This window comes from Passer domesticus, chromosome Z (assembly GCF_036417665.1).
Source record: "Passer domesticus isolate bPasDom1 chromosome Z, bPasDom1.hap1, whole genome shotgun sequence".
NCBI lineage: Eukaryota > Metazoa > Chordata > Aves > Passeriformes > Passeridae > Passer > Passer domesticus.
In genome coordinates, this window is record NC_087512.1 from 67,181,191 (window position 1) to 67,208,736 (window position 27,546).

Below are 27,546 nucleotides of genomic sequence, written 5' to 3' on the forward strand. Positions count from 1 at the left end.
AAGGCCTAGTAAACATCCCAAATAAATTTAACTGACATCTTAAAACAGAAGGAAAGGAAAAAAGTAGGGGAAAATAAGGTTCTTAAGGCTTTTCTTAAATATTCTTCTTTATTCTGATTAAATCTTTAACAAGGATGGTAAAAATAATCTGCCCTTAAAAATTAATTCTACAGTCTTTTATTTCCATAGTTATATCCCCTTTAGGTTCTATTAAGATTTAAATTTACAGCTAGTATACTCAAACCAGTGCTAATTTTGATGTATGTGTGTTTTGCTTTAGTTGATACTCCTTAAAAAAAACCAAAACAACAACAACAGGAACAACAAAACAACAACAAAATAAAACAAACCCCAAAAACCCAAATTGAAGCAAAATGCTCTAATACTGGTTTTTTGTTTTTCATCCCAGATGTTTCTAGGGAATTTTATTACTCTAAATTTCATAGCACTTGGGGATATAAAATTGATGAACTTCAATTGTGCTTTCCATTGCAACACCTGCTTTTGTAAATCCAGACCTACTTTTTCAGACTAAATCAAGACAGCGATTTCCCTTGAGCTTTTCATTTTTATATATATTCTTTTTCTTCTCCCTCACCCTCTACTTTTCAACCTTTGTGTTTGCTGTCTTCCTCTTCTAGAACAAAAACATAAGCAGTAATCTTTTATTAACCCTGAAGGTCAAAGGGCTCTTCACTGTTCAAAATTTTTTATTGAGCTTTTCCTTCTGCTTTTTGGATTGCTACTCATCACCAAAAATTCCAGATTAGAAGCTAGTTACTACTACGTCAGTAGCAACTAGAAAGAATTACAAAGATGCCTCAGGATACCAAAATGCAAGTGCCTACTCTTTCTTTAAAAAATGAAAAGCTGCTTGTTAGGCCAGCCACTAATCTGATACTGGAAAATTAGTCCCGATGCCAAAAGCAGCTTTTCATGATATAGCCTCAAACAGTGGAGAAAAGGGATTATTTTCTAAATTTATATTAATCTGTACTAGTAAAAACATACAGTCCTATCAACCAAGAGAACCTCTCATTCACCACCGCACGCAAGAGTAGAGCCGATTAGGAGTGTAGCAAAACTGGAATACAACAGCTTGTCCTAACTATTTAAACTATGTAAAAAATTAATTCTAACCGAGAGAACATCTTTAAATAAGTAGGTTAATCCCTGAAGCACACCAGCTAAAGATGCCATTACAGTTGTGCTTTCATTCCCTACTCCAGCGGTATTTATTTAGTAAGGAAACACTTGGATGCACACACACTTGATTAGCAGTCATCTCTCCCCCTGCTATCTACAGATCCAAACACGGCATGCTCCAAGTATTTTGTACTGGAACAGTCTCACTTCTAAGCAATCTGCTGCTACTGAGATTTTGCTTTTGAGCAATAAATGCTCAAAACTGTTGCTTTTCTTTAAGCAGCTCCTTCAGTGTTCATAACCTCACTGCTTGAGCAGGCTCAGTTTCACATTCAAATAGCTCCAAGCAAATGTTTCCAATCTCAATTATCCTCCTTCCTTTTTCTAGGCACCCTCCCTGCCCCCATATGCTTGTTTGTAAAAGGGATAATTTTCTATGTATGTACAAGCAGCGCAGGGAGTCTTCCTCTGCAGGAGTCTGGCAATATGCAGTTTTATGTAAGCACTGTCTGGAATTTGTTAAGTTTTTTCATTCTCTGCTTTGGGTTATACCAAGAGAATTACACCCAGATTCTCACTCAGTTGGAAAATGTGGCATTTGCTAGGTCCCTTTAAATAAGCTGCCTGTTAGTACCCAGGGTAGATAAGACACTTCTGATGTTTTTGGTCAGTTATTGGGACTGCATTGTGGCTACACTTTGCTTAACATTACATCAGTATATTAAGAGTGGACCAACAAGAGAAGCACTAGGCAGTACAGAAACCACACATTCCTCCATGCAACAGAGGCATACAGCCTCTGTAAACAAATCTGTAGGACTAGCACTGGCTAGAGCCTGTGGGGTGTTTATGTTCAGGGAGGAATGCTGACATTTAAACACCAAATTTAACATTTAACAGCACAAATTTCCTAAGTTCTTCTCTTCCAGTGTTGGTCTGCAGTCTTCAAAAATCTGAAGCAATGGTACTGGGAAGAAATGGAAAGGGTGATGAGCTAGCATTTCTCTGCTCCACTTAGAAAGCCTGGAAATTAACAAAGGTTCTGCTTTTACCTCATTTTTTTTCTTTTTACACCTCTTCACTAATCTGTGGTGCTTTACATCACCTAATCAAACAGCTTCAAACTTAAATTTGTGTTTATATGAATGACTAATTGAATTTTTTGGGAAAAGGAGCTCTTTGCAACAGAATCAAAATTAAAACTCAAGAAAGTCAAAAACATCTTCCATCTCCCTTCCTCTGCCAGCAGGGACCATCCATAACCTATTTTGAATTTCTGCTTCACTGATGTTTATACTGACATGATTTATGTACTGTTTGCTGAGAACAAAGAGCCTGCAAAGGTTTGGTTATTGTGACCCAGCTGATTCAGGGCAACTCACTGAAGCAACATCGCAACCATGTGCACCTGGTTCATAAAGTCAGTCCCAATGGTTTAAAACCAGTTGAGAGGCTTCTGTGGATACTCTAAAATTACTATTTTCTTCATTTATTGTAGATGAAAATGTCATAAAACAGGCTACCAGTAGTAGGCACTCCTTGGCTCTAACATTGGCCAGCACTCTGTTTCAAGGAAGTTCACAATGAACACTGTAGAAGCAAGTTAGATGACAGTGCCAGAATTTATGTCCCTAAACAAGTGCATACTCTGATAAGGTCAGGCAAACAGCTGAGATGATCAAAATGGCCCCTTCAGACATTATAAATCTTGGTTTAACTACAGCTAAATCCATCCTGTAGTCTGAATCCTACAACTCTTAAAACTTGTTTCAGACAGTCTGTGTACATCCCAGATTCCTTCTGTAAAGTAGGTAGAGCTCCCACAAACCACAGACATTTTTATGCAAGACTGTGGCTTTCCATTGTGAGATGCAGAGCATATCTCTTCTGCTACAAGTTTCTATGTAACACATAATACGTGTCAGACGCCAAGTGCCTGAGATAATACAATGAGACAGCTGGAAGTCTATTAAAAATCACATATTTTAGGCTTCCTTAAATCCACTGGTTTAATGGGTCTGGCATCACATACAGTAGAAAGAGCAAAAATTAAACATAGTATGTAAAAATATAAATACATGTAAAGACTTTTCCTTGACAGATGGCATTTTGATAGTGGGTGATGTTCATACTGGGTCAGCAGACGGCCCATGCAGCAGGAGAAAACAAGTGGATTTTACGTGTTCTGTTAATGTAGCTAGCCCAACACCCTACTTATCTCCACAGACCACTTCTCTGTAGCGTGGACATGACAAAGCCTGATTTTTGAGCAGTAGTTCTCTTTATGCTTCTGTCATATAAATAGACAATTCTGAATAAAATATGGTGGTTAACAATACCCAACACCTGTTCCCAGCAAGTCAATGGTCTACATCACACAGAAATGTAAATGCACCCAGTATAAAAGCCAACCTGTTCTTTACAACTGTATCACTTAGTTTAATAAAGCATATGGCCTCTCCCAATAAGCCTTGCTTGAGTTCAAGACAAAAGTGTGATTTAACATGTTTCTCTAAATTTCTATGAATTGTTGTAAAGTTCTTTGATTAAAAATCTCCAATTTCTACATTTGTTTAGTTAGATATTTGACATGGCTTTTACCATTACAAGTTTCATTGTTTGATCATGCCTCTGTATTTGTGAAAGTAAGTTGTTAAACCACAAAAATTGCTAACAGGAATAACAGACAGCCAGACTACTCATTCTTCTAATTTTATTTCTGTTGACACATACACACCCTTACTTACACACACATGTACAAACACATATCTAAACAAAGATATTTAAAACAGACTGTTGTTTTAAAGTAGGCTTTGCAAAACTAAGACCACATAGTAAGGCAGAGAGGAATCCACATCAGCTCTTGTGCAATAGACAACATTTTCAAAACAAACTATGCATATTAGTTGCAAAAGTGGCAGGCTGGAAAACCGTATACACAACAGACACCAGCATGCTTCTTTGTCATCTAAGCCTTCTCCTTTCTACTAAATTTCTCTAAAAATTTTGCAAAATACTGTCAGAACTGATGCTATGACAAATTTGGAACACCCTAGAAATTATCCCATCAGTTTCTGAGATCCAGCAGCTTCCCGTTTCTTCTATTTGGCAACCAGTCTCAGGTTATGAAGACCAACAAGCTAACACCGACTAAAAAACACAACTCATTTGTTACTGTACATTATTTGTTACTGTACAACAGCAGGTTGCACCTGTTCTGCACAAAGAGGAAGAATGTCACCACATGTAGACAGCTTGTTCTGCACACAAAGGCAGCAAGGGCTGTCTCCTACGCAGTTTTCAGGAAAAGAAGACATCATACTGGTTCCCACCTAAAGGCAGACTCTACTACTAGATGGAGAACCAAAACCAGAACGTGACCCAGAGCAACTGCGTGTGAGAAGCTGAACAAAAACGGGAGTTCTCAGCAATTCAGAAAGTTGGTTGGTGGTTTCCCTTTTTTTCTGGGTCATTTTTATTTCCTCCAGGCAGTAAGAAGCAATTATTGCTCTCTTAGAAATTGTTTTCCCAGAAGATAATCACACAATTTAGCAAGTACCTGATTCAAGATAAACTTTTTTCTCAGGATTGCAATAGAGACTTTTAGCAGCTGTTTCCCAGAACATCAGAATAACAAACCAAACCAAAACACATACTCGAGTTAACACTACCAAGCTGCTCTCTGTGAGGGACCAGATAGCTTCTGGTGTCAAATATCCACATCAGCTGCCAGTTTCAGGTTGACTTATCCACATAATAATTTCTCTTTCCTCTCCCACAGGATAGCCTCAGACAGTTCCTTCAGTGCTCTGTTTCACAGCCATTACCACCACTTTGGACACACTTCCAAGTTATATCCGAACAAGGCTGTTATGCAGATGACAATGCCTATGGCATTCATACTAGCAATTAAACACTACACAGCTTAGTGTAGCAACAGAGAAATGCCCATGTGAAAACCTTGTGATAACTCAGTCAATTTAAGAGTAACCACCTATGGTTGGTTACCATCCCCTGTAATTAAACATCACAGACTTCAGATGCCAGCTGCCCTCTACACCTCTAAAGATTAAAACTCTCTGGGGAAAATGGTTTGTCTGATTTATTAAATCAAGTCAACTAAATAAAGTGGCGTGGAAGTAATGAAAAGAGCTGTAACAATGCTCTTTTTGATCTTTCAGAATTTTGTCTGAAATCCAGCATTGCTTTCCTCCCTTGCCCCCACCCTTGAAGTGATTATCTTAAAAATATAACTCAAGCCTGAACATCATCCTTTTTCTGACCTCAAAGAACAAATGCAACAAAATGTGACAACTTGCTCAACATCTATAAAAGAAAACTGGTTACTTCAGACAGCTTCATAACAGGAATTCTCAGTATATACCTTCTCTTTTATATATCTTCTCTTTTATGATGTATGTTTTACATTTATGCTAATAATGAGTTCTGCATAAACTGTTTGATTTTATCTTTCTCCACTCAGGCTACTATTCTTGTTGTAATAACTGTGATTCACCACATCCTTTCTGTATTTGCCTTCCCACCACTAGTTGCTGCAGCACACAAAGGCTGCTCAGCAGCACATTTGGTATGAGTATGCAGCCAGCCTACAAGCCTATCCTTATCACATCACAACTCATTTTACAGAGTGGCTAAACTAGATACAAAATAATTCGAATATCTCAAAACACAAGCCAGGATTAGAAATGCTCATACCTTCCTTAGCTTCTTCAAATTGTTTTATGTTAAGAAGCTAGGGGATATATATATATATATAGACAGCCAGAAAAATGTCTGTTTGCATGGGTGTTTTTATTTACTTTTGGAAAGCAGTAAAGGGAGTGAAAACTAAAGAAACATATGAAAATCACCAAAAAAAATTTTGTATGTCAGCATGAATGTCCAGATGGTTTTAGATATTCCTAGTTACAAAGACTTTGGTTAAAGTAAGGTGGATTACCACCAGCTCAGGAAATGGTGGGTTCTGCCCTAAAGTCAAAATCAGAACTTGAGAAAATGAGTATCCAATAATATTTTTTTTTCTATTAAAGGTAAAAAGAAGACCCATCTGTATGCTGTATCCTAGAATTTGGCAGAAATGGCCCCATGCAAGCTTTTATATAGCTGCTTTCATGAACATGTCATAAAGTTTGAAAACATGTACATATATGTGTGCTCCAAATATCAAAATTTAATTAAAATGCAAAAATCATCATTAGGAACTAATTTTTCTTAATACAGTGTTGATTGTGGACTCTGGGATAAACCAGTCAAATTTGTATTATTTTCTTCAGTCAGCAGGGTCTGAAACACTCAAACAGAGCATGGTACAAACCACACAATATGATATCATATCTATCTTCAGTCTTTTAATCTACACTCTTAACTATATTTCTAGAGTATTTTAGAATCCCATTTTATCTATATTTGTAGTCACTCATAGCTCTAGTGTTCACAAAGAGTGTTTGTAAAGCTATGAAAACAGGCACAATCATAACAGTTTCAAACATGCCATCACTGAATTGAGTTGTTTCAGAAAATTGTTTTAGACAAAACTAGGAAAAGGCTAAGGGAGTTCATTTCCATTAACTAACAAGAGTTTTTAAACCATTAGAGTGCTGAGATACTGGTAAATGGAATGTCACCCTGACCAGAATGCAATTTTTTAAAATACTTCATTTCTGGTGCCAAACCTTTCGCAAGGAAGGCCTCTTAAATTCAGTGGGGGTCAGAAGTTTAGTTTATTCAGCAAGAATAACACTATTAACAGCTACTGCTCTTTCATGTCAACACAGTTAACACCCACACATTCCAACTCCGGTTAATACAGGCCAGTCAAAAAAGATTGGAGTTGCTAAGGGCAGTCATCTCTGCAGGGATATTTTAAACCAGAATTTATACTGTGCTTTAAAAACAATCTAAAAGGATCAATCTACCTTATGAATCTGCTGTAGACATACACAGAGAGAAAGATGGATGGATGAAAGCATATAAAAGCAAGTAAATCTGACTCTCTCTATTGATTTTTGAGAGGACAGCGTAGAGCACTTTGGTGAGGTCTTATATATCACTGCAAAGGACGAAATGCCATTGTGCATACGGTCTGAACCATGTCAGGATTTATCATGAAGCGCTGCATCGCTGTATTCTGTCATTATATCATTTTGTAAATAATCACGTTTTCACTATTGAGGGAGGTAGATCACTAAAAATTAAATAATCCTCAAAAGAAAGGTTTTCACACAGCTATAAATGAAAACATCTGCTATTATTAAATGAAAAATTGCAGAAGTTTTAGTGTACACATGCAGTATTTTTAGCAGGAAAAAGCTGGTATTTTAATGGTGGCCTTTTGAAATCCAAAATGGAAAAATCTGCATATCACAGCATAATTTTCTTTGTACTTTGTTCTAAATCATAGCAAATCATAGCAAATCAACGTTTAGTGCTCCCCAAAGCTCTCCAGCACTCCTACTTGGACAAATGTCTTCAAAGGATATTAAAGAAATCAATCTGGTTTTGATAGCACTTCTTCACCACATGGAATGCTTTTCTTCAAGGCTGAAAGCTTTCCTCTTAAAGTATATTTTAGATAACCAAAAAGCAAAAATAATCATATAAAATTTAATTTTTGCAGGGTCTCTGGGGCCTCTATTGTTATGTAATCATGGCATTTCTTATCAGCTGAAATATTCAGCTAAGTTTTCATCTAAACTATTCATATATCCATTCCCATTACAAAAACACCCCCTCATGATGCACATTTAAACAGGACATTTATGCTATTTTGTTAGCAATTTCTTCATGTGTTTTTCTTAATATAGCAAGAGGAAGCAATTCTATTATTAGCTGGTGTTACATGGTAGGTCATTTGGAAAACACAGCTGCTTTAAATAATAAAAAGACCTGCCATTTGTTTTTAAAATAAAAGCTCACTAGCTGAACTGTAAAGCTGTGACTGTCATAGCTTGGTGTCCCAACAGATTAGCAAGCCTTTAGCTAGCACCCAGGCAGACACAGCATATACCCCCTTGCTGGCATAGCTCAGAGACAAACCTAATTGAAAAAGCAATTTACCTTCTTCAGTTTCATGCCACACAATTCCTTCCAAGTTCACGCTGGTCCCAGGCTCACAGGGTCCAAGGCATTCGGGTTCTGTTACTACTCCAACCTCGCAAGTATTTACACCCACTGAACGTGTCCGTACCAAAAGCTGCTCGACTGGTGCTGCAATATTGGATGAAGATGGGGAAAAGTAGGAAGGCAGAATCTGAGGTGTGATACTGCTGGAAATCGGAGGTGGAGGTGCAGGCACTGTAAACAGGGGATCAACCTGAAAACAACAGACAAACTTACTATAGTGGTGCTGTGAAAGTTTAAAAAATAAAAATAAAATAAAATACTATAAAATAAAATGCATAAATATTTTTTTTTAAAAGTAATAGAAAGTCCAGTTTGCCAAGACTGCATTTCTTTATGTAGGGATTTGGTGTATCACAGGTAATTTCAGTCTTATAAGTTCAAATTTTTTGGCATTAGCCCAAATGCTGCCCATGAAAAATTAAGTACAAAAATATCTATCATACATGCTAAACAAGGCAACTTGCCAAATTTCTACTAGAGTATTCCCTTTTGTCATAGACAAAAGTATGAAATAATAATAAATTTTTAAAACAAGGATTAAGTTTATTTTTTTCTTGGCAATGACAGAGACTGATTTGTGGATGGAAATCAATTTTGTGAACACAGAACTTCATTTTCTATTTACAGAAAAAAATTTATAAAGACAGGTACAAAGACACAAATGCTATTATTTCGTGTATATCATAGAGAAATCAGTAGTTGGAACAATTCTAGTATCCATATGGCAGCAAATACAATCTCTTGTCATCCAATCATTTAAATTACATTAGGATGACCCACCTAATACCTTCCAGATAACATTTAGATCTTTCTACTTGGAATAAGAGAGAGAACTTTTATAAGAATCGAGCCAAACCATCTAATTTCTCAGGGTTTCCAAAATGCATATTTAGAAGAATGCATCTTGCTGGACAATCAGTCTGAACACGAGACAATTCACAGAGACAATATCAACATATGAACTTAAGAACTTCTCTCTCCCACATGACTTCCAATCTACTCAGGAGCAGATTTTCTGTATGAAGATTAGGTTGAAGGTCGTCAATATTTCACTCTGGCTCTAAGGTCCCTTGTCCTATAAAAGACAGCTAGATAAGGATATGAGTGTGCCCAGTCAACTAGTTAAACCACCTGGAACTCATATTCATTTTGCCCATTTGATCACAGATACCATGCAAAGAAATCGCTCTTCAACCTATTTAATAGCTGCTTTTTAGCTGCATTGAAATAGAGGATCACATGTCATCATGACTATGCCGTTTTTAATTTTGGACCTTATGAAGACTCAGCAGAAAAGATGTAATGACATCATCTAGGTTTTGCTCAAATGTATATTAACACAGATCAAAGTTGATTTTCCTTCTTGTAAAGCAAAATGAGGATCAAAAAAAAGTACAGACTAAAAGGCATTACACATGTATCATAGATCAGCTCACTTCATCAGATGGACACTTTGTAATGAGAACATAAAATGACAAATTGGGAAGAACTTTTTAAAAATTGTAACAATTGTTACCACCATTGGCCTTTGTAACAATTCTGGGGTTTTTAGCTTTATTCATAGAAGCAAACTAAGCGACAAGGCTTTTAATCATGTGTGAAAGCCTTATGTATGCTAAATTATTCTCAATAACTTTGTTAAAATGTTTTGCATGATCTTTGTATGACCAGCCTAGAATCTGATCTCAATTACATTAGAATTAAGCAGGAGAGGGGAAGGACCTATAACCACAGTCTTCTCCAAAGTATTCTTCATCTAAAGGGGACTCTTTTTATTGAGAATGAAATCTTCAGGTTAGAGGTAAGTAAAAAAGCAATCAAACAAACCCAATAAACCAAACAAAAACCAGAACAAACAAACAAAACAAAAAAACAAACAAATTTTTTTTAAAACCACAAACAACCAACCACAAAAAAACCCACAACACCAAAACCAAAGCAAAACATAAATACTGAAAGCATTCTAAAGAAGTAAAACCCTAATAATAAACAGTAGAATTTTGATGGTAAAGCAGAGTTCCTGTGGTATAGAACAATGCACTCAAGTAATGATGTATTTATTCTTCTCTCTCTGACAATAGAGTTGCAGAGTTAAAGCACAGGCAGAAAGCTTTGCAGAGCAGACTTGAATGCACACAGGAAAGTCAAATACCAACTGACCCCCAGCAGCAGCTGTTACTTGCAGTATCTAATAGCACACATCACACAAAACCACAACTTTGGATGCTGTGCATGGGGAGACACTGATCCTGATCTCTGCAGCTCCTGCTGCCCGATGCCAAGTAGAGGCACATGTTTGGATGGCACGGAGCCCCTCTCTGGCACTGGCTGTGTAACGGTGCTCTGTCAGTGAAACTGTGTCAGTGTGTACCCCCGCATCATTTAGGAGCTCTTAACATACCTTACTTCAAACCAGGAGAGAACGGGGTGAGTGACTGGCAGGTAAATCTAGCCTAGCACTTAGGAAAAGCTAAACCACATCCCATTATAAACCCAAAACATGCTGATGAATGGCCTGTTTGATAGTTTATATGGTGTTCTGTAAAGCTGTGTAAAACCTCCTACTACATATGCAACATCATACTTCCATAAAAGAGTTATCACAAAACCAGAGGAAAAAAAATCCTAAGTGTTTTCTGTGGTCATACTGAACTAGCCAAAGTTTTAAATGTTTTTAGGCTAAATTGACAGATGTGTTTTCTGTTTTTGACTATTATAAACAGTGAGGGGGAGCTAACGAAAGCATGGATCTGACAGTGTATCCTATTAAGTTCTTTGTTACAAATATTTGTGCTCAGTTCTGATTTATTTAGACCTGCTAATAAATGCTCATGTTTTCCACTAGAAACGTTCACTCAGGACAAGGCCAAATAGGGGCGGGTGCTTGCACTAAATGGGGCCATTTCTCTGTGAATTAAAACCCTAAACCTTTGGCTGAGAAAGAAGTGGACACTTACTGTCTCTGAGATACATGTTCATTGCACAAGTACGGCATTAGCCACGAAAAAAAAAAAAAAGCTTAAACCATTGCTCCAGATTTCCATGTTTTAAAATTATCCCATCTTTTTTTGTTTGATAATCATAACAGCACTGCAAAGTGGTGGTTCTTAGAGATCATTGTGGTGACACAATTGTTTTCATGAATTCTCCAAAGGGCACTGATGTAAGCTATTAGAGGCAAAGAGAGGCAGGAAGGCCGCCATCTCCAGTGGAAAAAAAGGCACATAAGACTAACATCTGGTGGTGGCAGTCTGTCAAACTGAGGAAAGTTAATGTCAAGAACAGATGTTCTGCAGTTTCTCACTGTTATTTTTTCGTTATTATTCCCAGGTGTTGGCGCATACTGAGCAGTAGCCTTGCTGTTTATCACACAAGAGATTCCAATATGAGATTGAAAATCTGAATCTGAAGAAGGCTATTTACATAGATGTTCTCTTTAGACACACAATCAAAGGAGTACAAAAAGTCAGAAATATTCAGGCAATACTTTCCTCACCTAATTCCAAGAGCTTTTGAGAGGCTGATTGGTGACAAAGGCTACAAAGCTGCAGTGTTATTCATGGCAGTTTTCCACTGCCTAGTGTTTGATTGTATCAGGGAGCTATGATGCTTAGTAGCAGAAAGCTCACAGAAAATGAAGACCGCCTGCCAAGCAATGTAGTCACTGCTCCTTGGAGCAATCTTTATCTGAATAGTTACCAAAAAAAAAAAAAAGGTCTGTTTTGGTGGCTGCATAACATTCATTAGTAGGAGGAAGCACACATGGAAGAGAAAGGAAATAGCATGTTGACAAGAAATAGGCAAGACTTTCTAAAAAGCAAGGTTGCCATTCAGTTGCTCAGGCACTTCACATGCAGGAATCAAGTTTTGTGTATCAAAACTCACCTTCTTGATTTAATGAAGGTGTGTCATTGAAGATCTATCTCAATGATAACATAGATAATATAGTCTACTTATCTAACACCAAATTACACTACTGAAGTGTCTTACACTACTGAAGTGTCATCCACCAGGGGATTTTGAAATGTACATGCCGAAAAAGCCATTTAATCCATCCACCAACACAGCCAGGAGAAAGGCAGAGGAGCAGGTTTCAGGCTAAGTACAAGGTCTTCCCAGAAAGCACCACTTTTTAAATGGTGAACAAAAGAAAAATCTTTCTGTAAGCATTCCCAGTGGGAATGTCTGCCCTAATAGAAAGAATGTGAAAAGAAGATCTGAATCCTATTATAGGATCTAAGTAAAAAACCAAGCCTGGCACTTTGCAAACCTAAATCCTCCCTCTAGAAGACAGCAACATGAAGACAGAAAGGACTAAGAAATTTCCAGCCTTGAAAATTACACTGACATGTTCTTTAGAGTTATGAATCAATACATCACAGAATCAGTATGTCTGGAAAGGAAACCAGGAAATAAAGGAATTCAGCCCTATCTGGAAGTTCTGAACGCTACAAATTGCTTTCTTTAGATTTTATGGTGAAAAGGAGACTAGCTTGTTTATACATAAAGTATACTTGCCTCTAAATTTTCTAAAGCAACAGTGACTCCAGAAGATTTCATTGTAATCTCATGCATAGCATCACAAATCAGAAGCAATTTTAATGAAATTAACCTAACTGCTTTGGAAGAGAACAAATACAGGAGAATGTGACATGAGAAAAATGTCTGTGTGCTCAGAAGCACTTCTGCACTTCCAGATAACTCTCCTCATGCTACAGACCTTGTCCCAGAGAATTTACGTATTCAAAACTGAAAGCTATTGCTTCATATTCTACCATGTAACAGGAATTACCACTCTGAAGAATCTCCATTTTGTCTGAAATATCTCAGTTCAGTATTTCTTGCCTGTAAATCATATCAGAGGCCAACTCAGAAGCATTGTGACATTGTGCTTAACAGAACTGATATTTTGGTTTTTTTTAAATATTCTGCATGAAATTGTTGGGGGGAAAAAAGGCCAGTACCATAAAGGACAGGACAGAAAAAAAGAAATACTGTAAGGCATGGATGTAGAAAGGAATTTCTGCCATAGGACAGACATATCTATTACATACTTTACATTCAAAGCTCAGGGAGGTCAGAGGTACTAAGAAAGTTACTTATTTTGGTGAACTTAGTTGAGAATCACAAGAGCTTAAATATAAAAGAATGACAAAGGTGATTCAAACTGCCTAAATTTCATCCAAATATCACACTTTGAAACCTTTGTTTGATAATAGTATTTTTCTTTAAAAATATTTGTACTTTACAAATATTGTACCGTGAACAAGAAACCTGATGTGTAGTTGTGTTGAACTGAGTAACACAAATAGCATCTAGTTGCAGTTTCCAAGTATTTCCCACTCTTAAAATTAACTTCTCCACTTCAACCAGCTGAGTAGTTGGAGAGTTCAAAAAGGCATTAGCAAAACTGTCACTTTTTTTCCTAGCAAAGCAGCAAATCACTCACATCTGGAATGATTTCAATATTCTGAACAGTTCCTATTAAGGAAAAAAAAAAACCAAACTTAAAACTTACTGCTACTATGCTTTCAATACAGGGAACAAGGAAGAAAAGTCCCCCTTGTACCAAAGATATTCTTTGTCACTTGCATCAGCTGCATTAACCAGCACAAACTCTGCAAACTCATCTTTTGACAGTTGCATCTTATTTTTATATGGTGACCTCCAGACCGCCTCAGACTTTATGTGACTACATGACATCATGGATTTGCAGCACCTCCACAGACACGATAATGATAGCATTTTATTTTTAGAACAGTATTAATGAAGATTATGATGAAAAGTCAAAGTTCTGAGCATGGTCTGGTCTAATGCAGCACAACGGTGCTGAACAACAGGCAAGAAAACTTCCTTGTTCTCTCTTGGATCTTCTATTCTAGCTCAGATGAGTGGGATTTCCCAAGCCATTCACTCATTTTACTGTGAGATTAGCATTTGACAGCTGCCAGTGATATCCTTTTGCCAAGGCTGAGTCTGTGAAAAATTGTATGTCAACTCTAATGCTTGGCAGAGTTCTGGGAGGATGCCCAGACCACCACCTGCAAATTTCTTGTAGAGACATTTCTCCTCATTCAGCCTATGTAAATCACATTCATTAGGATAATTGTCTCTAGAACACCTTACTGTACTGAATCTTGATTTCTCCTGGTAAGCTGCACTTCCAAACTTTTCTTCAGTCAGCCACTAAGCTTTGCATACACTAAGGTTTAATACAAAAAGAACAAGTACTAAAATTCATTCAAGATATCTATCCTGTGTAGAGATGTACACTATATCACAATCAAGAAAGGAATTTATTCTGAATAATACAGGAAGAAATTTCTCGGTATTGTCTAGGGCTAGATAGACACTGCATAATGATGTCCAGTATCTGTCAGTGTCATGCAACTGAATATGGTAAAAAACAAGGCTTGTCTACTTGATGGTGAAGATTAGATACTGCTTTATGGAGTTGTATGAGCCTTTAGAAGCTTTTCATTTTAACAATGGTAATCACTTCTTTTTCCAAAGTTTCTGCTACACTCAGCCTTTCAGGGTCATGAGCCTGAAAATAGATATGGTATTTACTTACATGGGTCTCACAGCATTAGAAATAAATATTATCCTCAGTTTTCCTATGTGTATTTCTAATACATGTGAGATTTCAACCTGAGAAAGGAAGGACAGTTGCTCTATGACAAATCAAGAGTACAAGAGACCAAGGAAAATTTTCTCACTCTCAGCTGTATATAAGAAGATAATGTTTAACCTGATGGCATCATCATTTAACTGCTCCACTGCAAATTTTCATTCTTAATGTCCAAACAAATAATGACCTATGACTCCAAAGCAGAAGCTCTCCACTGATAATTTCCGTTACTTGATGATGCAACTACAGTCTGGAAGAGCTGCCATTTCAGCCATTCCGGAATACAGAAAACATTTAATAAAACATTTTGAGTCTTTCCAGGACTCTAGTACAATATATAATAAAGTGGCAACAAAACTCATAAGAGAAATGGCTTATTTGTACTTTTTTGACTTTCTGCATGTCAATAGCCCACTGTTGCCTTTTAACACTTTGCTGAGTGCAAAGTTGCACACTTATGACAGGCTGTTGCTTCCTGAATTGAAAAAATTGCTGAGAAAAATTGCTGAGAAAAAATGTCTAAATTAATCAAAAGATTATGAAGGACCTTCTGTAATCCTCCACAACAGAACTGAAATTCCCTGATGACCTATGTATACCAAAAGCTTTAACGGGCCTGCCTACACTCTTATGGATGGCATTTTTAGCATGTTCCATTTACCATTTGACTTAATGGCTACAGAAAATTTACCATTTGACTTAATGGCCCCATATTTATTGGTGTCTACAGACCCTAATTTTTTTTATTTAAAAAGCCCTTAGGTTTTTTAGGCAAGACGTGGGTTTTTGACAAATATATTCCTGTATTATTGCCTCAGAGGTCTCCTTCTTGTGCTTTTTGATATGGTGTAGGAGCCATATCAGTTAGGTTTTTTCCTGTATTCCTTAGACCTTAAATATTCATGGTATGAGCTACAAACACTACCAAGTGTAGGATATTGTGTCCTAATTTTATTTAAGGAAGAAGACAGTATTATTACTTTCAAAATTTGCTTACCTACTTGCCTCAACTCTGAGGTCATTCAGTTTGGGCAAAGAGAAACCCAGATCCAGTGTCTTCTTTATCATGAGGGCATCTACACTATGAGCACTCAAGTTATCTGATTAGAGGTTACCTAACAGACAGACAAATCTTGCTGTTATTCTTCCTAGCTCAGAATTCAGGTCACCTTGAGATCTCTGGTTTTATGTCCCTATCTTTACCTGTTGATTTTGCCTTAGTACCTCAAGATCCTCATTAGCTTGCTTCCTAGGAGGTTAAATACAGACAGAAGTCTGTATTTTAAGACTTTTAGTAAGGATTTTTCATTCTTGTCCTGCTGAAAAGGAAGGGAGGCATGCAAAGGACCTGACTTCATTCAGAAAATCCCAGACACTTTGTTGAAATGCCTTGTGTTTGCCTGTGTCTTTTCTTATATTCTCATAAACTATTTTTATAGTGTACCAGCATGATCAACACATACTACAAACAAAGCTCCCTTTCTGTTCAAATAAAGCAAAAGAGATTGACAGTCCAAGTATTCTGCTTTTCATGTGTTATTTTCTCCAGTTATTTGCACCTTCTAGGATGATCTGCCCTAAATGTGCATATCCTACCCACTGCATAATAAGCTTTAAACAAAGACAAACAGAAAGGAACATTTTTGAATGCTTGGTAGAAATTCAAATATCTTGCTCATAAAAATAAACCTAATCTAAGCCATCATGAAATCATGAAATGGTTCTGGCACTTGTATCAAACTATATAGACATGTAGAGACCCTTTGAAGAAATGAAACTGCACTTTATCAAGTGTGATTTATAAGCAACACTGATTTAGCTGGGAGATAACACTGCTGTCTAATCATTAGTAGTCAGACAACAGCCATGTGAACACATCAATTATGGGCCACTGCCAAAAGCCCTTGAGATCCCAGAGATTAACAGCCAATCCTCTGTTTTACAAGCTCACATCAAAAAGAATATTAATAAGAGGAGGAGCGATGTGAAAGCTTGTCAGAGTAATTCACGCACTAAAACAAGGCATTTTTCCCTTTGCTCTGCCTTGAACTGGTCCATGAAAAAAACTGGCATTAGCTACAAAGCATGAAGCTGCCAATTTCTCAGAAAATGTTTTTCATTAACATATGTGAAGTAGTGAAAAAATAGAAATAGAAAAAATAGAAAAGCTCTATTTGGTGGACAAAGGTGACAAGTTCTGTGTGTTGCTTTCCTGAATGTATCAATCCTGCAACTATTATTCAGATATTTGGAATGAATATCCATCCGCAGAAGTCTGATGACTTCCCATCCTCAAAACCAGATCTATTCACCATTACATACAAATTCGCTAGACTTCAAGGCATGCATTACTCCGTATTGCTAATGATTTTGAAAAACTGATGTAGAAATACTACCAACTCCTTTTCAGGTTTATATGTGCCTTCAAATGTGTGGGGGGAAAAAAATCCACAATTATGCCTTTCTTATTGACTTCTGTGGAGTGTGGTTGAGTAAAGGTTTACTCTTCTTGCATATAAATGAATGGAAACAAGCCAAGAATGTAACTCCAAAGGGAATAGTTATTCCTCTGTAAAAAAGTAAACATACCTATAAAGATGGACCTCAAACAACTTGCTCCTGACATTTTAAATGTAGCACTTTTAGCTGGATGGTTTAGTCCCTTCACTGTCCTCCCTCTCTGGGAGTCTACTCAAGAGTCTAAAAATAGAGAGGTTCCACAGCATGGCTGCAAACAACCTGAATCTGATCCTGCCAATACTGTGTATTTAAGGGAAGAGAGAGCTTATTTGTGGGGATTTTCCAGAGCTACCTTTATAAAAGCTACCTCAGTTACTGCCAGTAATTAACCTCTGAGCAAAGAGGGAGCAAGAAGCAGGAATCTTTTAGACTCTTCACCGTCCCAGAGCCAGTAGCTTTAGGCACAGCTCCAGAATATGCATTCTGTCTGACATGAACCAGTTTTAAAAGTTCCCACTCTGCTGTGGTCTTCCAGACAATCATTCCCTCCATGTTTCTTACATAGATACCACACATCTCATATACTACTTCAGGATGGCATTCTGTTAGTCAAATTGACACAGCTAAGAGGGTCTTAACTACTCGAGGAAGCACATTAAGGCACCAAGTATGTCAAGCAACAGATCAATATTGTGGAACTCCTCCTTCAGTAAACAGCTGGACTAAGGATGTATCAGTCCCAGAGTGTTTGTTCAGGCAGCTATGGCAATAGCTGTTGGCTATTGGCTAAAAACTGTTGGCTTCCACAGTTTTACTGCTCCAGGGACACCCGTAACGACGATTTTAACTAAGAGTACAGTTTTGCATCTTGTAGGATCTGACCTAAATCCCACAACTCATCTCTGACCTAAATCCCACAACTCATCAACTGACATTGACGGGTCAGTTCATTGCACAAGGTCCATGAGAAAGCATGACAGTGACAGCACAGCCTGAAATCAGCTTCTGCAGAGGTGGAACCACAGCCTCCGTGTGAGCCTTGCACCAAAGGGCACAGAACTCTCTCCCACAATCATTCTGTCAGCACATGCAGATGGCAACTGCTGCTAGAGAAAGACAACATCCTAAACTCACTTGATTAAGCATCAGTGAGCTTAGTCACATAGTTTAATACGTTGAGTCCCCTTGTTCACTCAAGTTCATACTTACTTTCCCATAGCAAAAGCAGCGTCCTGAACACAACAAGCCCTTTAAGGGCCTGATAGATCACCTGCAGCTTAATGGCTGACACAATTTTAGAAATATATTTTATCTTGTCCTAGATGTGTTTTTGGAATAGACTGGTTTTAAAAAATTATGTCTGAAATACACAAAAAAAGGAACACCATGCTATGAGTTTCACCATAAACATATCAAGATTTTAATTTCAGTGTGTTCCCTCTTTCTGTCATTCTATGATGTGATCTTGCAATTCAATTGCTTAAAAGCTAACCTGAGGAAATACTCATCAGGCAGACCTCTTCCAAAGCAGTAACTTTATAAGTACAGCATTAAACCAAGAAACTGATTCAACCATTGTATAACTGCTAATGACCAAAAAAAATTCTGATTCAAAGTTAAATTTATTAAGAGGTCATATTTTTGTTAAGCTGGCTGAGACAGTAAATTTGTTCTCTAACATTGTCTTCAAATTTGAATGATGAACTAATACAAACTAATACCAAATGTTGATGTTAATGCACCAAGAGACATGAGTTTAGCTTCACAGGAGTGGCCTGCCATATCCAGCAAATTAAAAATACAATATTTACCTATTTTTTAGACTCTTACAAAAGGGGCCAAGACTTTCTAAATTTCCAGCTAAAATACATCATTTTCAGAAAGAACTCCGTAAGCATTCTTTGTATAAAAATATGGGAATTTTCAGATTAGAGCTCCTAAATCATCACTGAAAATGTTAAGAGCATGAACAATTAACACAGTATCTGGATCAATGGGATTCTACCTGACAAGCAGACTTTAGGTGACCACGGTGACTCTTATATTGCTCAGACTATGCTGTCCAAGTCACTACTAATAAACATAGGACAAAAGAGTAAGTGAAAAGAAACCCTTTTATAAAGTGGAGGGCAGTACTTAAATCAATTAAGTTATTTTTGTGGCAGTCCTGTACAAACTGCTCTGCAGGTTCTACACAGTACCACTCTCAAGGAAGTGTCAAAACAGTATAGATAGGAGTGCTGTTAAACATGGAATGCATTAGAATGGAATAACTGGATGACGGCCCCAATACAGAGCTCCTGATGATGCGCAGCAGCACAATCTTTATTCCAAGCAACACTAGTTACTTTTCAAATTTACTGTTTAGAAAGGTTTTCAGCACTGTGTCAAGCTCTAAACACTTATTTGCTTTAAGATAGTGTTAATGAGTTGGCTAATCACACAACTTTATAGTTCTATAATGTACTGTGCTGTAAAAATTAAGTCAGTGTTTATTACACCTCTGCTGCCTTTCCTTCTCATTGGTCTGACTCGTGGATGGATTAAATGGATTAAAGCAGGAATATAAAAAGTCCACTGGTTGACAACACTTCTCAGTATGTTATGTAAATGGTATTTTAATTCAAAGGCTACCTGCGAACAAAGTAATTAAAATACTACTTTCAGATACTAAAATTCAGGACGTGTTTATTTTTCCATTTTGAGGGAGCTGCTTTGTTTTTATTTGCTTCTGAAATTTCCCTCCTCTTGGACATTAAAACTAACCTGCTCAGCTTTCCTTTCCCTATCTCAAATCTAAAAGGCAACATATAACTGAGTTTGTATCTTTACAAAATTACACTTTTTTTTTGCAAATTCTTTGATGTCAACGGTGTTTCTGTGACAGACCTTGATGCTGAACTGTTAAAACTGCATTGAGAACAAAGCTTCCTTTATCACTGGAGAATCAATATGACTAATGGCCAACCAGAAAAGACTGGATCAAAGATAGCTGAAGATGTGTTGCTTGTTTGAGGATAGAGAAAGAAGGCACACACATACAGACACTGGAAAAAATCATACACTCAAGATACAGAGGTAGAATTAGTGGATCTTTGAATACAAACAAAGAACTTCATACACATTCTTATATTTCAACCTAACTTTTCCATAGAAGAAAAAATAGCAAAAAGAATTGGATAAATACAACCTTCTCTGATTTCAATAGGTATGATATAGAAAGTTCTCCTCTCTTACATAGCAAAGAAATACATATTTAAGCTACCCTAGACTGAATTAATTTGTGTATTTCCTGAAGACTGACCACTTGCTTTTGGTATTGTTTATAATTAGAAGAGAATGATCATGCATTTTATTAAAATTAGTGTCACAGCACTTGAATTTTGATGAGTATTTGTTTACTGCTCCATAGAACAACAAAGTATTTGTTGTTCTGCCTCAAACAACTGAAAATTATTTTGTATTCCCAAATCACGGTAAACAGTCTGGTGATTGTACAGGAATGGATACAATCATGTATTGCACTGTGACATGGCATGGCTAATTTTCATGCCATAATGTCAGAACTTGCTTTGTGGTCTCAAAACCTAAGAATTCTGAGATCACAGACACATTTGGTTTGGTCTGTATGTAGGCACCAAAAGCCACCTTTGAAAGAAATATTCAATATCAAAATACACTGACCATTTTCAATAACTCTATGGTCTCGCCATCTCAATTCCACTGACTATAAAATGAAGACAGCTTTTTTCCCCCCTTCTTCCTTTCTGCAGTGTATTGCAAAGCTTATGGCCAGACGGTGTACTTTATTTAATTAGAACTTAAACCCCAGAACTGATGCCAGATTTTCAAGATAGCTCACAAATCAGAACAAGGAACCAGATGTTCGAAAGGACAAAGCACACTGGGTACATGAGCTTTCCCTCAGATCCTTATAATGACAAAAGGAGGTGCTAGCGTTTTCAAAAAAATCTTGACAAAGTTGTAGGTGTTAACCACATTAAAAACCTGCCCTTCATAAATGAAGTCATAATGCTTCCAAATACAATTTGGTCCTTGGAAGACGAATGAAATCACCATGCATTGAAATATTTAGACCAAATTCCACTTTTCATTCAGAAAAAAGAATATTGTGCTTAAATTTCCCTCTGTTTGAGGGCATTTTAGGGGCAAGGAAGAGACTGTTCTTGACTTGTTTTTTTCCTTAGTATCACACAGAAAAATTCGGGTGTTTTTTGTTTGCCTTGGTTTTTTGCATGTTTGTTTGTTCTGAACAAAATAAAGAAAAGACAACTAAAACTGGAAGAGGATAGGATGCCAGTGGATGACTGATAAATTATGCTGTCTTTCCTTTTGCCTCACAGAAGCCTTCAGCTTAGTCCAATACATCATACAAGCACAAGAGAGAAGGATATATTGGATTTTTCTGCTACACTCACATTTGCATGAAAAGGAGCAGTCAAACGAAAATTAAGCACTTAAACAGCTTTAAAAAAGCACTGGTTCAGAATACTGTACTTCAATAAAACATTCATTGTTATTCAATGCTTGGCAAATGACATTGCCATCACATACTAGTAGAAGAACCGTGAAGAATAAATGCTGTCTGAAAAAGAGGCTTGTACTTATGCAGCGCTAATGACCATCTAAAAGAGCGATTCTGCATGGTTACATCCTCTTTGAGATTCACAGCTGCAGCTTCACAAGAGCAGTCATACATCATAATCTGCAGCCATTTTAGGCTACCCCTGTGCTTTGGAGAGCAATATGGGAACTAAGGAACTGCTAATCTGTAAAGTTAAAATAAAAAACAACTTTATTCAGCGGTGATGAGTGAATGTGATGACCCACCTTCCCCTTAGGGTGGATCATCACACTGAGAAGGAGGTGGTATTTAAATTTTAATACTGACAACACCCTTGACTGTAACAGCACTGACACACAGGGAAAAGAGCTCCACATTTAGTTTCACTAGAGAGAAAACATACTCATTATTAGATTTTGATTTCTAATTCAATGTAACAGTGGCACAGAGTAGCACACAAGCCGTTCTTTCAAAAGGTCAGATAACTGCATTTTAAGATTATAACACTCACATTTTAATTAATGTGAAGGATTTGCTTATTGAACAACATGCTGATCCTATAAACATCATTAATTAACTGAAATGCAGTGACTTTTCAGAAAGTTAACAGCTTGGGAACAAACAGTATGTCACCGTACTTTGAAACTGATAATCAAAGGCTATATTATTATCCCCTAGATTAACCACAGATTTTGCAGGCAAACCAGAGACAGCCTCCCTTTCTCTATGCTCAAGATTCGCAGGCACACCCATCCCACAAAAATCTTTCCTGCAATTATGCACCCTTCTTTAAGCTTAGTTTTATGGAAGTAACTGAAGCTCTCAGCACAATACATGGTGTATAAAACAACTCTCTGGATCTTTAATTAGGCTAGACAAAGGAGAACTGTCTGGAAGCTACTGTCATTACTAGGCTTGTTTGCCTCACACATTAAATACCTTTGTCTCTACAACTACTTAAAGCGCATTTCTCAGATCAGGTCAATCAAGCTAGCCCTCCACTGCCCTGTAAATGGCATCTGTCATCATCCTAGTAATTCCCACATGTCTGTATGTACAAATTTGGAGCAAGCTCTGGAAGAAATGGGGCTGGTGCCACTTTGAGTAGTTAAGAGTTCAACCAGAGGTTAACTGTAACCAGGAAGGAAAGATAATGTTTTGATTTCAGCCCTCAGTACTTACACAGTCAATGCACATCTCTTGTGTTTCTTAGGCTTCTCTTGTTGAAAGTAGCTTGAAATCCAAGTAATTACACACATAAACATCTATATGAAAATGCTGGCACACTGAAGAAAAAACTAACTCTTCAACAATTAGTGTCATAGCCTTTTCTGCACTGTGAAAACACATCTAAGAGGAAGGAACTTACAAAAGTTTGCTGATTTATAATCGTTACTGAGAATATACATTTCAGCACTAAACACAGAACCACCAATATTACCTGGCCTAGGCCACAGAGAGAAATAAGGCAAGAGTCCCTTTTGTGCTACAAGATGGGCAACACAGTAAGTGGAGAGACTGTCTTTCCCTTGACAAAGGCTTACACTCACTTGCTTCCTATTCCTTTACAAAGAGGTGATTTTTAATTTCCTCATCACTGCATATCTTATGGAAAGCTATCCAACACGTATTAAATGCAGAAGAAAAGAATGTCACACCTGGAGCCTGCAGTTCCTGGTGCTAGTAACTGTATGCTTATCTATTTCCATAGGTTATCATAAATTAATTAATTTGGTACACAAGACCATCGACAGACCAATGAAGGAGCAACAGACTGTTAAACATAAAGATGAGGCTCTTCCTGTCTCGAGCCAGCTACAGTAAATATTTTCCAGAGTCTGGTGGTATGAAAACACTGGCCAGAAAACAAAAGCAAAACAAAACCACAAAGACCCAAACAACAACCAAAAAAAACAACAAAAAAATCCCAAACTCCTCATGATCAGATAATCAATCTCCACCCCGCCACAAAAAAAAAAAAAAAGACAAACTTCCCCTGAAGAACTTAAGTGTGAATTTTCACCTAAGTGAGCTTCATTTATATCATGTGATTCAAGTGACTCAGTTCCAGCTCCAACTATTATGCCAAAAAAATTTGTCCTTCTCGCCATCTGTGATATTCTTCCTAGTTATATCCAGCACACCTAGCCATCAGACAGCCAGGTAAGAATTTCAAGTGTTGCTAAAGAGGTGATGCTACAGAGAGTTCCAAAGCAGGACAGCAGAGACAGGGATTTCAGCAATTAGGTTTCTCCAAGCATGTCCCTGCAGGTTAATGAATGCTTTTAAAAAAGAAAAGCCCTGACAAAGTGTTCCAGATACACAGCTTACCCTCAAAACTTCTGTACATTTTTGTGGTTTCACAACACATTTTCCTATTAATTTGGAAATACTTTTCTCAGTAACCAGCTGATAAATTCACAGAAACAACAGGGGAGACAAACACAGGACCACATGGAACCAGAGACTTTACTTCATATACAGCCTTTCAAATGAACAGAGGAGTCTTGAGAAAACTTTTCTTCTTACATTCCACCTCTTCTACTAACACAGCATGTAGAATAAGAGATAAATATTAAAAGGCACTACAATGTACAAGGAACAAAAGTATCCCACAAATTCAAGAAAAAGTCCAAATAATCATTCATCTTGTGGGAAAGAGGAGAAAGAATTATACATAGAGTAGTGATGGTTTTTATGAAGAAAGTATGCAATGCAATGCTTACTTTTTTATAAATTGCTCTGTTTATCCACAAGATTCCAAACCTCAGACTAAATGCTGAAATAAACTCAATAGATTTAGGTTACAGTAATATATCCTTTAACAGCTGAGGTAAACTGAAGTGAAGGTATCAAAGCTAGGTTCTCATCACCAGCCCCACCACACCTATTCTGGAGATCACTGCCTTTCCCTTCACATCGTCTGCATACCATCCCCTTCACCCTAGTCAACACGGACACTAGATTAGAAAAAGCACACTACTGTGGGTCACCTGGACCTTTTCTTGAAGCAGGCTAGGGAATGTCCCACCTTGTAGAAATATTCCTCGGTGGAGTATTGATAGTATTCTGGGAAGATGCTGTTAGAACCCCACATGGGATTACAGCTCAAGTTTCATTTTCAGAAACCTAACAAAACTGTTCCACTGATACCTGCAGGCTGAGGCATGATCTGGTCATCACCTTCCAGTTTTGTCCTGGCACTGATCCATTCCTACCCATGCCACAGATACAGCTTCACTGCTTAGCCAGATGCAAAGATTAAGGTACAGCCAAGACTTGTGCACACACTCTTGCATCAGCACTGTGCAAAACCTTTTGTGGGAGAACTGAGCAAAACCATGACTTTTTGTGTTCAGAACTGAAGGAAACGAGATTTACCATAGCCCACTTTTACAGAGGAAAAGCTGGACTGAAGAACTTCTGTAGTGTTGTAAGAGGAGTTAGTCTTGGATATACTGTTTCCTCTAAATGCAGCCTAACTTAGACGAAACCAAAGGAAATAAGTTTTCCTACTCTAAAGACATGTAATGATGCTTTGCTCTCACCCCAAACCAACAAATGCAGTAATTCAACTCTAAGTGGCTATAGGTTTGATTTTAAATAAAGCCACAATTTAAAAGGAGATTAATTTGACCTCTAAGTAATATTTACTCTCTGCTTATAGCCTGGTCTGCTAGCAAAAGCTTTACAAATTTAGTAACAACTAAAAGAAATTAGCCTAATTACTTGACAAACCTGGTATACTGACTTGAAGCTTCCACATCAACTAACCTCTAAGTCAAAACACTGAAAATACTGAAAGCACAGGAATGAACAACTAAAGTGTCACACTCCTTATCCGCGGAGCTGGTTTTTATTTAAAAAAGCAAACACATTAACTTACTATGTAGCAAGGGCAAGCCAAACAGGACAGAGAAAACTCTGCTCTCACCTCCACATCTAAACTTAGCAAAGGCTTTTTCCCTACAAAATACTGAAATCTGATAGTGCAAATTACACCACTCAGTGCCTATTCAATTTTGAAAGTAATATTGTATTAGCATGGCTCTTCCAGAAAGAATTAAAAGTTGATAAAATAATTATAAGAAAAATGGGCTCTTATAACACCTAGCTCTTATGATAATAATAAATATTATCCAGAGCTATTGTTATCCTAATGAGCTAAAGTATCGGCAACTCCTTTTTATCAACCCCTTGACTTCCAGTACACGAACAACAATAACAGAAAAATTAAAACAAATTTCTATCACATTTCTCCAAATCCTAATATTAAATTATTTCTTTGTCTAATTGTTTATTTAGAATGCAAATCTCCTTTTGAATTTACTGAGACTCGCATTCAGGGCAACATTGCTTAATCATTGGTTTTTACCCTGCCAAGGATATGAACAAGTTTCTTAAGTCTATCAAGCACGTGGTATGGTAGTACTGATAAAGAAAAATATGGTCCTACTTCACCACATTGATCAAAAATGAAAGACTTACCCTAGACTGAATTTGTCTACTGGAAGTTAAGCCTTGCATACATACACACACAAAAATGGTGTCATTTTGTTTTCAAAATTTATGAAACTTTACTTGTTCTCTCAATGTTATAATTTTTAACTTGCAGTCTGAAGACCAGTAGGGTACCTATTAGAAGCAATAATAGCAAGGAAATTATTTATGTGGTCCTACCATTTTGTCTTAAATTTTCCTACAGACAATTTCTTATTACAAACTGGTTTTATAGCTCTGCCAGTCACATTATACAGGTTTTAAAGTACAATGTGAACAAAATCACAATACCATGCACATAATGTAAAGTGCTTTAACAGTCACTAAGAACACTGCTTTCAATCACTTCAAATATGTCAATGCTCATTTTACCAAACAGCTATCAGATAACAGCCTGGTTTAATGTTCCCACAGACACAGTCATTTCAGAGCCTAGGGAGTATCCAAAGGGGCAGAAACAAACAAATATGTCTATAACTAATATATTGCATATAAAAGACACAATTCTTACATAACCTCCACAGCAGCATTCTTCTTGCAGAGATGTCAATGCTCATGTTGCTGCTCATTTTAAAGCAATCGGCTTCTATGCCTAAAAATGAGATGGGTTGAAGTGGCCTGTTACTAGGGAATGCACTAGGAGCGCTTTTCCGTGCACTATCTCTCGTTCTTGTGATCAGGAAATGCAGCAGAAAGTAAATCTGAAGAATTTCGTTTCAGATAATAGCTTCAGATTTAATAATCTGAAGGCTATTAAGAATACCTTCCTGGAAGTTGCTACTTAGTAGACTCTAGTTTGAGGGAGATATATTCTTAGTAGCACAACTACTGGCAACACACTCTACATTTGTTTATACATAAACAGAGTGCAACATTTTATATCATATCAGTGAATTTCAGTCAAGCAATACGTAAAGAAACAAGGCACAGCATTGCCAAGCACTTAAAATGTCACACCTGAAGACCATTAACTTTTTCCTTATCCCCTTACAAAAATTACACAGTATAATTACACAATAAAAACTCTTCTGTTCTTATACTGGATTTCAAATAAGAACTGAAAATAATTTTTTTCATGCAT

General features: G+C 37.1%; 1 protein-coding gene across 6 annotated transcripts in view; it reads right to left on the bottom strand.

Annotated features, from left to right (window-relative positions):
• ZNF608 (zinc finger protein 608) overlaps nt 1-27,546 on the bottom strand; it is an 85,233-nt gene that overhangs the window by 39,431 nt on the left and 18,256 nt on the right. For all 6 annotated transcript variants that reach the window (XM_064403192.1, XM_064403191.1, XM_064403190.1 and 3 more), the window contains one exon: nt 8,224-8,479. In XM_064403192.1, coding sequence (XP_064259262.1) covers nt 8,224-8,479 — 256 coding nt within the window. The remainder of the gene's footprint in view (nt 1-8,223; nt 8,480-27,546) is intronic.